Source organism: Podarcis filfolensis (assembly GCF_964270895.1).
Source record: "Podarcis filfolensis genome assembly, chromosome: 11".
In the NCBI taxonomy this organism is placed as follows: domain Eukaryota; kingdom Metazoa; phylum Chordata; class Lepidosauria; order Squamata; family Lacertidae; genus Podarcis; species Podarcis filfolensis.
Window position 1 is genome coordinate 17,003,659 of NC_139613.1, and position 13,584 is coordinate 17,017,242.

Sequence of the window (13,584 nt, forward strand, 5' to 3'; positions counted from 1 at the left end):
TCTTTTGCTGTCCTTTTATACTGAGTGGTCTTTCCCTATCCTGACACAAAGGACCCCTCTAACTGGAGAGGTCACAGATTCAGCTAAGCATGCACTCTGCCACTGGCTACTACTTCTACTTAACATCTGTTTAGTGCTTTCATGTGTTCAAATCATTTACACGCATCATCTTGTTGAAATCCTTCCCGAACTCTGTCAGTCTTATTGTCCCCATACTGCAGATTAGGAGAGAGTAATAATAATAATAATAATAATAATTTTTTATTTATACCCCGCCCTCCCCAGCCAAGGCCGGGCTCAGAGCGGCTTACAAGCAATAATAAAAACAAGTTGAATGATTACAACTTAAAAACAAAATTAAAATACCACATTAAAATATTACAACATTAAAATAAAATGTAGCCTCAACGCAGGAGGAGAAGGAAAGAAAAAAGAAAGAGAGGGAGGGAATCACATTGGCTCCAAGCCAAAGGCCAGGCGGAACAACTCTGTCTTACAGGCCCTGCGGAAAGAAATCAGATCCTGCAGGGCCCTGGTCTCATGAGGCAGAGCATTCCACCAGGCTGGAGCCAGAGTTGAAAAGGCCCTGGCTCTGGTTGAAGCCAATCTAACTTCCTTAGGGCCCGGGACCACTAGGGTGTTGCTATTTATGGACCTTGAGGCTCTCCGTGGGGCAGAACGGGAGAGGCGGTCCTGTAGGTACGAGGGTCCTAGGCAGCATAAGGGCTTTAAAGGTCAAAAGCAGCACCTTAAATCTGACCCTGTACTCCACCGGGAGCCAGTGCAGTTTGAAAAGCACTGGGTGAATATGCTCCCATGGCAGAGACCCCGTGAGGAGCCTCGAGTCAATTCATGGAACAGATGAGATTCAAAACAAGGACTTCCTGATATGTCCCCCAGTTTCTTAGTTACTGCTCACAAGCCATTTAAATAATGTGCTTCTTTCCCACATCAGCATCAAAAACTATCATTCATTCGACCCACATTGCTTCCTCTTTTGAGGAACTGCAGGTGTGTTTGGGGATCAGACCCAATGGAAATTGCCCCACAACAATAATGCATGTTAGGACCCTCTTGGGTGCAAATCCCCAGAGACACGGTGCGAGATTATGGCTTGAGCGCAAGCACATGCCTCACAAGCTGAACAGACGCCGAAAAGAAACATAGGAAGAGGACCAGAATGAGATTAATGGGAGTGGCATCAGTGGGGTCAACTCGGTGCAGTACAACAGATGTGTAGCAGCTACTGAAACCAGCACACTTCTGGTAACACTTAGCAATACAAAACCTGCATTATTATGTGCTCTGAAATTCTCAGCCCCCTCAGAGCAGCAGCAGCAGTCAATGAAATGGAAGAATGATGAGGAAAGTCACAAATTTTGTATTGCTAGGCATTACATGGAAAAGTATAGTCCGTATAGTTAAAGCCATGGTTTTCCCACTAGTGATGTATGGAAGTGAGGGCTGGACCATAAAGAAGGCTGATCGCCGAAGAATTGATGCTTTTGAATTATGGTGCTGGAGGAGACTCTTGAGAGTCCCGTGGACTGCAAGAAGATCAAACGTATCCATTCTGAAGGAAATCAGCCCTGAGTGCTCACTGGAAGGACAGATCATGAAGCTGAGACTCCAATACTTTGGCCACCTCATGAGAAGAGAAGGCTCCCTGGAAAAGACCCTGATGTTGGGAAAGATGGAGGGCACAAGGAGAAGGGGATGACAGAGGACGAGATGGTTGGACAGTGTTCTCGAAGCTATCAGCATGAATTTGATTAAACTGCGGGAGGCAGTGGAAGACAAAAGTGCCTGGCATGCTCTGGTCCATGGGGTCACGAAGAGTCAGACACGACTAAACGACTAAACAACAACAAGGCATTACATGGAAAAATGAAGGAGGAGTTGCTACATTTGGTGGTAGCCACATGTCTGATGTAACATCTGGCTGCACCCAGAGAACTATGAAGACCATCCAATCATGGTAACCATTCAGCAGACACTATTCACGTTGACAAAAACTAGGTTTTATCTTAGGAACGTAGGAAGTTGTTGTGTGCAGAGTCAGATAATGGGCCCGTATGGCTCAGAATTGTCCACACTGCCTGGGAAGAAGCTCCCCAGAGCTTCAGGCAATGAGTCTTTCTTAGCCCTGCATGGATATGTGAGGGATTGGACCTGGGACCTTCTGCATGCAACGCAGATGCCCTACCAGTGAGTTATGTGCCCTCATGGGAATGCTTGCAAAAATGTGTATAATAGTCAAGTCTGCATACAAAAGTGTCTTTGTCAGGAGAAATTGACACTAAAATGTTGAAGAATTTCCAAAAGGAGTTGAAAATGGCAAATTGCGGCAGAAATGTGAAGAAGTGAATTTACGAGTGGGAAAATTAGAAACAGAGAGAACATAAATGGACAGATCCTTCCATCCCTACTTTTCCATGAAAGGACCTGCGGACATGGTGGTTTGTTTCCCTTTCAGGAACCAATAGGAGCGAGAACCAGAGGCAGAGATGAAAGGAGTCACCCTCAGATATAGTCTATCCAGAAATCGCTAATTGATACATTGGGTAAAAGACTTTGGATATAATATACAGCTTGAAGAATGGGAAAGGTTGTGGAATGAAAGGATAAAATTTACAGCCTGTAATGCTTTGAAAGAGAATATGATGAAAATGATATATAGGTGGTATATTACACCAGTGAAATTAGCTAAAATGTATAAGACAAATAATAAATGTTGGAAATGTAAAGAAAAAGAAGGAACATTTTATCATATGTGGTGGGAATGTAAAAAAAGTAAAGAACTTCTGGGAAATGATATATAATGAGATGAAAAAGATGTTGAAATATACATTTTTTAAAAAACCAGAAGCATTTTTACTTGGTATTATAGGTCAGGACATTAATAGGCAAGATGTTAAATTGTTTTTATATGCAACAACTGCGGCAAGAGTGTTGTTAGCCCAGAAATGGAAACAAGAAGAAATTCCAACGAAAGAAGAATGGCAGACGAAATTAATGGACTATGCAGAATTGGACAAAATGACAGGAAGGATTCGAAACCTGCGGGACCAGAGATTTACAGAAGATTGGAAAAAGTATATGAATTATTTGAAGAGCAACTGTAATCAACAAATTACGCTAGTAGGACTACAAGAAGTTTTGTAAGGAGAAATATATGAAGTGTTACAAAGTAGAAAAAGATAGAGATATTGGTTATGAGTTTGAAATGTAATAGGGAAGATGAGAAATGCATACTGAGAGATTAGATTGGAAAATTTTCAGACAGGATTGATGGAATTCAAAAATTTGAATGTTTAATTACTATTGAAAATTATATGTTATATATATATATATATATATATGAGATATAGTCTATCCAAGCAGGAAGCAGGAAGTGATGACGGAAAAGGAGTTCAGGGTAGAGGCAGATCAGAAAGGTGGGCTATGAATTCGACTAAAAAGAGAGCTTAAGGTCAAGGACAGGTGGAATGTTCACTCAAGGAAAGGAGATGGCAGATGGTTGGAAACCTTCAACAGTGGCCTATGCAAAGAAGCCATAGGTAGGAGCCAGCCAGGCACAGACGTGAGGAACAATATGCCCTCTGGTGGCAAAGGTCCACAATTTCTAGTGACTTCTCTAAGGAAAAGAGTAATATTGAAGCTAGCATTCCATCACATACCAGCAAATTCAGGTTGCACAATTAAAAAGGATTGGAGCTCCTCCTCCAAAACCAGATTTTTCACAGTAATTAAATTGATGGGGAAATGCACCAGAAAATATGGGACAACATTTCCTTCAGTATAATCACAAACAAGAATGATCGCTCAATAAGTAGTCAACCCTTTTTAATTCTTACTTTGAAAAGCAGTTGCTTCAGAATATCTCCCACTCACCCTATTTTTTTCAGAAGCAGGGAACTTTCAGGAGTGGGGTAGCTGCTTATTATTACATTCCTTATTTAGATAGGCAGCAAAATCCTAACCATGTTTGCTCAGAAGTAAATCCTGCTATGGTTCAATGAGATTTAACCCCTTGCAAGGAGTGAAGCAATTAATTTATAGTAATATGACTCATTTTACCTTGTATTGATCTTCCCACTCCACTCCTAGAGGGTGATTTAATATTCATTCCCCATTTTTCTAGTAAAATATTACTCCAAATAGCTTCCGATCCAAAACAAAAATACAATATAGCACAACGACTTAAAATACCGGATGCATTTATCATTTTCTGTTTTCACAAAGTCGTGATGAAGGCAGTGCAATCTGTTCTACCGCCTCATTGTGCCTCTATTTTTTTAAAAAAATAATATTGGGGTGTGTATAACCCCCTTTTCCTACGGCAATGCACATCCCACCAAGTTGTGGGTCTGGGAAAGGAATGTGAACAGCAGCAGAGCTACTTCTCACTTTGCAGCAAAGCCAGCCCCCATTATTTTTTATGTAGATGGCTTAGGATAATGGTTATGAAAAATACAGCCTTTGTCTGGTCCTGCAGAGAGCTTTGCTCACCTGATTTGTTGTTGCTCACTTGAGTTATTTTTTCATTCTCATCCTCATCACTGTCATAATTCAGTGGTTGAATATCTGGCTCCTGCTCCACGTGGTTTACATCACATTCCTGATCAGCAAAGCTCCTCATTGCAACAAGGCGGTGGTGGATTGCTGCGTATAGAGAAGCTGCATCCTTGGAGCTTGCCTGTGTAATGCACAAGACAAATAGGTCTGTTAGGTACTGTTTTCCAGTTGACCAGTGAAAAAACTGAGCACACCAAAGAGATTCCAAAGTTACTGAAAAGAACTGGAGTGACAGGTGTCCCTTCCAACTGAGCAATTCTGTCATTCTATGTTATTTATGCACTGCCTTCAAATGCTCAGTGTGGTTTTACATAGTAGAATTGTCAGGCGTCGGAGTCGGGAGTAGGTCAGCAATCAAAATCACTGGTGTCAATGAAGTTAACTCATTATTCAAAGAAACCAAAACATTGCAGGCCTAGCGATCACAGCAACTCTACCCAGTAGGTCTTGCCCCAATGTAGCAGTTGTGAGTATTGAAGGTCTCGCCTTCCCACTGCTCTCTAAGGCTCTCTAAGGTTCCTTCCCTAGCAACCTAATGTTCTGGCGTCTTGCCTCTCATTGCTTTACCCTCTTCATTCCTCTGCTTGTTCTAGGAGACCAGCAGGGAGAGGAGCTGATCACATCAGGAGGGGGAGACTCCCTAGATTCTTCAGCAGCCTGCCTCACTTCTGTCGCCTAGCCCCTCTCCTCTCCTGCCTCCTCTTCTGCCTCCGAGTCTGGGCTGCTCTCTGCCACAGCCTCTTCCTGCTCACTGAAGCTTGTTACCTCTTCAGCTTCCAACATCTCATCCTCCCCGTAGTCTACTCCCTCTTCTCCCTCTGACCACTCATCATCATCTCACCACCAATCCCCTGGCTCTGAACCTTTCTTCCCCTGGGGGTTTCCTTGGGGGGTTCCCCAGCTGAAGCCTCCCACCACACCTCTGCATCCAGCTAGTCCATGGCAAAAAATGGGGCAACAGTTAAAACATCCTATGTAAGTTTTCACTAAGACTCTTCTGGAATACAATAAAACAAGGTTTAGGCATGGATGGGGAACATGTTGTCCTTCTGATATCGCCCTCCAGATAAGAGGACAACTCCTATTATCTTCTTGACCATTGGCCCTGCTGACTGGCGCTGATAATAGTTACACCCCAACATCTGGAGGGTCAAGTGTTCTGTATCCCTGTTGTAGGGGGTGGCAGCAGGCAGTGCTGGGGAACCAGCACCTTGGATACAAGTCATCAAAAAGCAATGGAACTACAGACAATAAATCTGCAAACAGAAGTGTGAAGCAATTAAAATTTTAAAGCTAAGCAAAGGTCTCAGCTGAGGGGGTAGCAAAACAATCTGGCCAGGGACAGTGGTGGAGGAAGGGGGTGCGGGGTGTGTGGGCCGCCCCGGGTGTCATCACTGAGGGGGTGGGGTGACAAAATGACAAAAATATTTTTAAAAAAATTGGGCTCACAAAACTTTTTAGTTCAGTCAACAAATGCAATGAAATGTGGCTGGCACTGGGTGCCCCACCGCGGGGGCCGGCACTTACCTCGGGGCCTGCAGTGTGCCCGAGCCATGAGTCTCTCCTGGAAGTGACGTGGTGGCTTGGGCGCCTGCAGGCTCCAGCTACAGCTGAGGGGGAGGCAGTGGAGAGGCTCCACGCAGTGCGCCCCGCCCCTGGCTGCAGGACGTGTGCACCGCACTGGGCACCCGAGCGGCTAGCTACACCACTGGCCAGGGAACAGTGAAGCAAAGTAGCAAATCAACCACTGCACCCCAAACCTTGCTGCTTGTTCTGGCCAGGGCAGAAGGTGGAGGCAGGGAGGTTCAGGAATTTTTGCTGCAGCAGCTCCTGGTTGGCTCTACCTGTATTAGAAACACCTTGACACAAGAGTCCTCCAAATCTGTAGCCGTGATGCACAGACTCTTCCGGTTTGCTCTCTCTATGACCATCTGAGTCCAGAGTCTGGTGTTAAGAATGAGCCTCATGCTCCCATGATTTCGCATTACTATAAACAGGAGAAAAGGAACATTAGAAAGAAAGGAAGATAATATTTAAATACCCTTTTCTTAATGGGGGAGATTTCGTCTAGTAGCACTGCAAAACTCAAGTTACTCAACTTCTGAAACTTAAGAACATAAGAAGAGTCTGCTAGATCAGGCAAATGGCTCAATGAGTCCAGCATCCTGCTACCCTGGCTTTTAAAACCATGAGAAGTTTGGAATTCCCCACCTCCCCACCCCATCTTATGGCTGGAAATGCATTGTAGTAGAATAAATAAACTCAGTTATCCACTATTCCTAAATCGTCTAACTCAACTACTCACCATTTGTGACAAACACTCCCATTTCTTGAGAATGTTCAGTGTTTTGAATATCTCCATAGCCTGTCTGAATACATGATGGTGTACTATAAACCAAACTTTATGTCTGCAAATGACTCTCTCTAAAAGAGGAAGTACACAAAAATGATGAATATGTTCCTATCTGCACAATGCATTCATTTAATTGTTTTTAAAAACCTACGCTTTATAAATGTTATAGTTTTGTCAATGGAGTATCCAAGTTGTTTATACGCAATTCATTTGTAATATATGGGACTCAATATGTATTAGAAATGAATTTCAAACAAATGTCTCGGAAACTGCATTAATAAAGTTGTAAAATTTATAAAGGTTAGGATTTTTTAAATGAATGTATTTTGTTAATACGAACATATTCATAACTTTTGCAAATGTAATTGTATGTGTCAGTGTTTAATGTTTTAATGTTTGCACTATGCATAAGGAGTGCCTTTTTTCTTGTGTATGTGTAGGTTTCTTGCATGTGTTTATTTACCTATTTGGAAAAAATAATAAAAAATACTGCAGCTGAATCATATATAAACCATGATGTATGCAAGATTTCCAAGACATAGCGTGAACAATTAATAAATCAATTACTAAATGGGAGTTCATTTGATTAATTGACCCCCAATTTGACCCCCAATTTAAACAAATAAAATGTCTGCTGGATTGTGATGTTTATATTCTAAATCCTTTGGCAATATGTTATAGCTGTAAATACAATTTGCTCGTCTTTGCACATTTTCCACATTGATAATTGCCTATGGGGAAGCTGGACTTAATGGTGAACTTAATTCTTACTCAGTCTTGACTGCAGCATTCCACACTGATTGCTGGATGTATCATTAAGTCTCAGAGAGCCACTGCCTCTTTCCGTCCAGGATGATGATGCTTTATTAAATAAAAAGAGCCTGCAGTTGATCTAAAATGGGAAAATTTGATAAAATGGTCAATTCAGACATACACATATATTTTTTAAAAAAACTAAAACTTCTGTGTCATTTATATTCTTACTATTAAATAAAAATGTTTGGTTTTTTTTTTAAAAAAGAAATGGCAATTAAATGGATTACTATAGCTTATTCACAAAACTTGAAAAGAAAAATCGAACAAATGTCAGAGAAACAACCTGTGGGTTATTTTATCACCTGTCAGACAACTATTGGGTACCTCGTGGTTTGTTTTAACAAACCATGGTTTGTGTTATGTGCAGACCCGGCCATGGCCTGTTTTTCAAATATAACAGAAATTCCCCACCAATAAATCTTTTAGGAAAAGATATACCTGTAGGACATTGTGCTCTGTTTCTTCTCCTGTAGTAACTTCAACTTTATCCAATAAATATCTTTGTGTCGGTTTGCTAGATACATAAGCAGCAGCTGATTCAACTAGTGTTGTATCCTTGGCAAAAAATGGCGCTATAGAGAAAGGAGAATAATGGAAAACCCTCAGGTTTCTATGAAAGGAAAACCTTGCAGTTTTATTGGCAGCCTGGCCACCATTTTGAATTCTCCACCTCCATCTAGTACGCTGGCTGAGACCCTACCTGCCTGAGCACTGTCCCACCAGAGCAGTACAAGCTCTGGTTATCTCTTGCTTGGACTACTTCAATGGGCTCTATGTGGGGCTACCTTTCAAGGTGACTCGGAAACTACAATCAATCCAGAATGCGGCTGCTAGACTGGTGACTGGAAGCAGCTGCCAGGACCATATAATACCAATCCTAAAAGATCTACAGTGGCTCCCAGTATGTTTCCAAGCGCAATTCTAATTGTAATAATAATAATAATAATAATAATAATAATAATAATAATAATAATAATATGTTGTTCCTGGATGCCTGATTATCGTCTTCCAAAACAACTACTCTATTCTGAACTTAAAAATGGAAAGTGTAATGCTGGTGGTCAACAAAAGAGGTTTAAAGACTGTCTCAAGGCAAATCTAAAAAATGTAGTATAAACACCAACAATTGGGAAAAAGAGTTTGGATTTGATATCCTGCTTTATCACTGCCCTAAGGAGTCTCAAAGCAGCTAACAATCTCCTTTTCCCTTCCTCCCCCACAACAAACACTCTGTAAGGTGAGTGGGGCTGAGAGACTTCAGAGAAGTGTGACTAGCCCAAGGTCACCCAGCAGCTGCATGTGGAGGAGCGGGGAAGCTAACCTGGTTCACCAGATTATGAGTCCACCACTCTTAACCACCACACCACACTGGCTCTTGCCTGCAAGCACTCCAACTGGAGAACAGCCTTTACCAAAAGTGTCATGGGGTTTGAAGACACTCAAACTCAGGACGCAAGGGAGAAATGTGCTAAGAGGAAGGCACGCTTGGCAAATCCACACCGTGATCAACTCCTGCCTGGAAACCGGTGTCCCCACTGTGGAAGGACGTGTGGATCCAGAATTGGCCTCCACAGTCACTTACGGACTCAATGTTAAAACTGTGTTTATGGAAGACAATCTTACTCGGTTACGAGTGATTGCCAAAGAAGAAAAAGTATTCTTCTGAGGAGCTGGAGAATGGCAGCCACGTCACAGACAAAAATGCTGGAGACTGTTCAAGTAAAATCCTGAAAAGTGGCCTTTTTTCAGGGTGGGGGAAAGAAAGATTTCAGAAATTTTCTGATAAAAATGAGAGAGAGAGCATGATTTGTATGCAGTTGTACACAGGCTAAGACTCCAGCATCTAGAGTCTGAAAAGGATCAAGCAGTAAGGAATGTGAAAGTCATTGGAAAGTCACTACCAGCGAGAGCAAAGAACGCTGGTCTCAACTCTAGATTCCTGTAGAGAACCTTTGACCCTCCAGATGTTGCTGAAGAAAAAAACCCATCAGCCCTAGGAAGCATGGCCAGTGGCGAGGGATGTAGTTGTAAGTTCAGCAACATCTGGAGGGCTATAGGATCCCAACAACTGCTGGAGTTGAACAACAGAACAGTCTGAGGGCAAATCCACACAAGAAACTTGAAGCACATCCCACACGTGTTTAAAGCACGTGAAACCTGGGGAACAAAGAAACCTGGGGACTGTAGTTTTCACCTCGCAGTGCTATAATTTGCAGTACCCTTAAACTACATTTCCCAGGATTCTTTGGGGGAAAGGTTTTAAATTTGTTTTTGGCTATGCTTCATAATTAAGTGGGTCTTTTCTCTTGGATTACCAAATGCAATCACAATATCATGAAGTGTAAAATGAAAGCTGTACAGTAAAAAGTTAATGTTATTTATTTGGTAAGAAAAATCACCTACTTGTCTGCGGAAACCTGCTATGAAAACCTATAGGAGACGTGGATTTTTTTCCATTGTTGTCGCTTTGAGAATGCAGCTCTGGGGATTTCGCTGGCCTCTAGGAAAATTGCAGAAAGGCGTTGCAAGTGACAAAATCAGAACTACAACTGGGAGCATGTCAGATGCTGATATTTTACTTATTTTTAACAATTTAAAAATGAATGGCATTGTAAAATATGCAATGAGACAAGGAGCAGTTTATACTTGCATGATAGTATCCTGATTTTAATAAAGCAGGATAATGTGCAACTTTTACAAACATCCTGTAGTAAAATATTCCAGAAATACTTTAGCAGTAAAATAATCCAGCAGATAATTCTCCTCCACAAGAAGCCTTGGTATACATTAGATTCTGGCCTAGGTAAATTGAATTGGGTATCATTTTACTCTGATTTTAAAGCGTGATTTGGTCACTGTACTAAGCGAAGCATTATATCAATCTTTGCTCAGAACATGAATAGTATCCTGCCTTAACTAGAATTATGAGAGCTTTTTGAACTGTTCTAAATTAAGGCATATCTATGGTAAAGTCAGAACTTAGAAATTACTATATTGGAATGTTGGAGACAGACTCATCTAAGTCATTTTACATGGTTTTCCCTCCCCAGAATGAGACAAAATATTTAAAACATACCAAAACTCTTTCTACTATATTTTCACCAAACACAAAGTCAGAATGTCTACTGCTTGAGAAAGTTCTGCCTTCAGGTAGTTGGTTGCTTTAAGGGAAAAAGAAAGAAAGCGTCAGGGGAGAAGAAGCCTAATCAACTTTTGAAAAAAGAAAATACAAGTAAATCTGATTCACATATATGTGTATCTGTGTTTGTTTTCCTGGAGTCCTGTCAGAAAAGCCTAGTGTCAACAATTATTATTTGTTTTATAAATTGCTTATGATGGGGCATCCATTTATTGAATGCGATTAAAGCAGATGGAAAACAATTGCATATATAAAAACCATTAAAACATTTGGCTAATACAAAAACAATTTAAAAATAAGGAAAAAATAACATATAAAACAATTTTTAAAACCAACAGGTACGTATATAAAATCAATTTCAATTCTAATACGGATAGCAATACAAATATCAAATCCAATACAAATGCAGACTACTGTACTTTGAGTAGACCGTGTTGAAACCATTTGGATTTTATAGGACACCTCTTTAGGGCAATAGCTAGAGTGGCCAAGTTTCAAAGCCAGATGTTCTAAAGTAGCGGTTCTCAACCTGTGGGCCCCCAGATGTTGTTGGACTACAACTCCCATCATCCCTGAGCTCTGGCCTTGCTAACTAGGGGTGATGGGAGTTGTAGTTCAACAACATCTGGGGACCCACAGGTTGAGAAAGGCTGTTCTAAAGCCAGAGAAATGATAACTGGGCTGTTCAGAAGAGATCCCTCCATAGACTGATAGCCTCTGAGGTCCTCTAGTCCAATCCCCTTGCTCAGGGCAGGACTCTGGCAACTAAAGTTTCCCTGACAGATGGACATCCAGCCTCTGCTTAAATACAGCACAGCACCTTCCAAGACAAACAGTTCTTGCCATTACACAGTTTCTCCTAATGTTCAGCGGAAATCTGCTTCCTTGCCGTTTCCACCCATGAGTTCTAGTCCCGCCATCTGGAGCAAAAGGGAACAAGTCTGCTCTGCCATCTGCAATGACAGCCTTCCAGATAATTGAAGAGAATGATCATATCTCCCCTTGATCACCTTGTTCTCCAGGCTAAATGTATTCAGCTCTCTCAACTGCTCCTCATAGGACTTGGTTTCCAAAACCCTTTGTCATCCCGGTCATCCTGTTTGCTTAATGTCTAGTTTGCCAATGACTCACTTAACCTGTAGCATCCAGAACGAGGCAGAATTCCATGCATTTAGTCAACACCTGGAAGCCACATCGGGGCCAGAACCACCAATCTTGCCCCCAAATATTTCTGCTCAGGATGCCCACATACCACTGCAACGTCATGTGTACAGTGCAATTGTACACCTGTAGGTTCTCCATATCATCAGGACCCCTGTGGGTTTGGGGTTTCTGATGGTGTGGGCACCCTATGCATTTATAGCTCTTTGTGTGTGGACTTTGCTTTCTGATATTATGTGGATATATGGCAGTGTGGCAGGAATGTACACAGACAATCATGGACAGGGCCCATTGGCAAAGGGAGTCTTTATTATTAAAGAGATTTAAAAAGAAGTAGTAGGCTACTGGGGTGAATGTTTCGTTTCTTCCAGAACCATTTCCCACCCCAAAAATATTTCGCTTTGCTTACCTTATCGTTTGAAGGCCTGAAATATGAAGAGATGGAAGCGGTCTTTCTGAGTCATCTGCCCACAAACAGGTGTCTCCAGATACCTAAAAACAATTAAACCAATTTGGCTTTTCTTGTTTTCTGAAAGCGTACACCGTCGCTGGATATGGCGAGTGGCACCTTCAATTACCCTACCATAGGGGTGTCGTGATTGCGGGCCACTATCCACCCCCCTTTTTCAATTTTTTTTATTAATGTTCCAAGTTTATAACAAATAAAACACACAAATAAAGAAAAAAGACATTACAATACTAAAAAAGGCAACAAAAACAAACATGTAAACACCTAATACTTTAAGACCTAATTTGATTTTCATTGTTAACTGACTTCTTCAAATCCCTCCTTACCGAGTTTCATTGAATCACCTTTTTAACAGCTCTCCAATATCCTCTTTCTAATTAAATTGACACCTTTAATTTTCGATCTTCTTCTCTTTTCATAATTATCTAAATCCATAGTATTTTACAATTCATTCTTACTCTAGTCCTAGGCCCATTTGATACTTTCAAGTAACTTCTACTTATCATATGTTACAATATTTGGCTAAATAGTCTTTAAATTTCTTCCAGTCTTCTTGATATTCCTCTTCTTTCTGATTGTGGATTCTTCCAGTCAGGTCAACTAGCTCCAAAAAGTCCAACATCTTCATCTGCCATCACTATCCACCCCCCTTAACCAGTCCTCCAAACTCCGGCAGGACCTGGCAGGGAGAGGGAGAGGACGCGAGGTGTTGCAAGTCACAAGCCAAATGGTATAAAGCTGTTGCCACCACCTCCTTTCCTGGGTCAACCCTCGAATGGGGTCCAAGGAGGAGAACCCCCCTTCGATATTGACCAGGTTGCCCAACCTTGTGTCACTTTACTGTGACGCAGACAGAAATCCAACAGGTAGTGTGTATCAAGTGGTCAGGCACCAGTTCAGCTTCTCCGGCAAAAGGCACAAAATACAAAAGGCAAAAGTCCTTTTCCAAATTTATTGAAAAAGCCACTCAGCAAGTAAAAGCTTGCACGTTTCTTAAAAGGTTACAAACAAGAAAAATAAAAATGTTGTGCAGTATAACAGACTAAAACGTACTCACAAAGTAACAGT

At 41.5% G+C, this 13,584-nt stretch overlaps 1 protein-coding gene across 11 annotated transcripts in view; it reads right to left on the minus strand.

The window, feature by feature from the left end:
• The window catches only part of RANBP3L (RAN binding protein 3 like), a 48,754-nt gene that overhangs the window by 11,963 nt on the left and 23,207 nt on the right, over window positions 1-13,584 (minus strand). For all 11 annotated transcript variants that reach the window (XR_014539550.1, XR_014539551.1, XR_014539552.1 and 8 more), the window contains 7 exons: window positions 12,457-12,539; window positions 10,824-10,908; window positions 10,151-10,247; window positions 8,186-8,319; window positions 7,703-7,823; window positions 6,423-6,565; window positions 4,513-4,699 (listed from right to left, as the gene is read on the minus strand). Coding sequence is in view for 5 of the 11 variants with exons in the window: in XM_083575722.1 (XP_083431848.1) it covers window positions 4,513-4,699; window positions 6,423-6,565; window positions 7,703-7,823; window positions 8,186-8,319; window positions 10,151-10,247; window positions 10,824-10,908; window positions 12,457-12,539 (850 nt within the window). In the remaining 6 variants the exon portion in view is untranslated. The remainder of the gene's footprint in view (window positions 1-4,512; window positions 4,700-6,422; window positions 6,566-7,702; window positions 7,824-8,185; window positions 8,320-10,150; window positions 10,248-10,823; window positions 10,909-12,456; window positions 12,540-13,584) is intronic.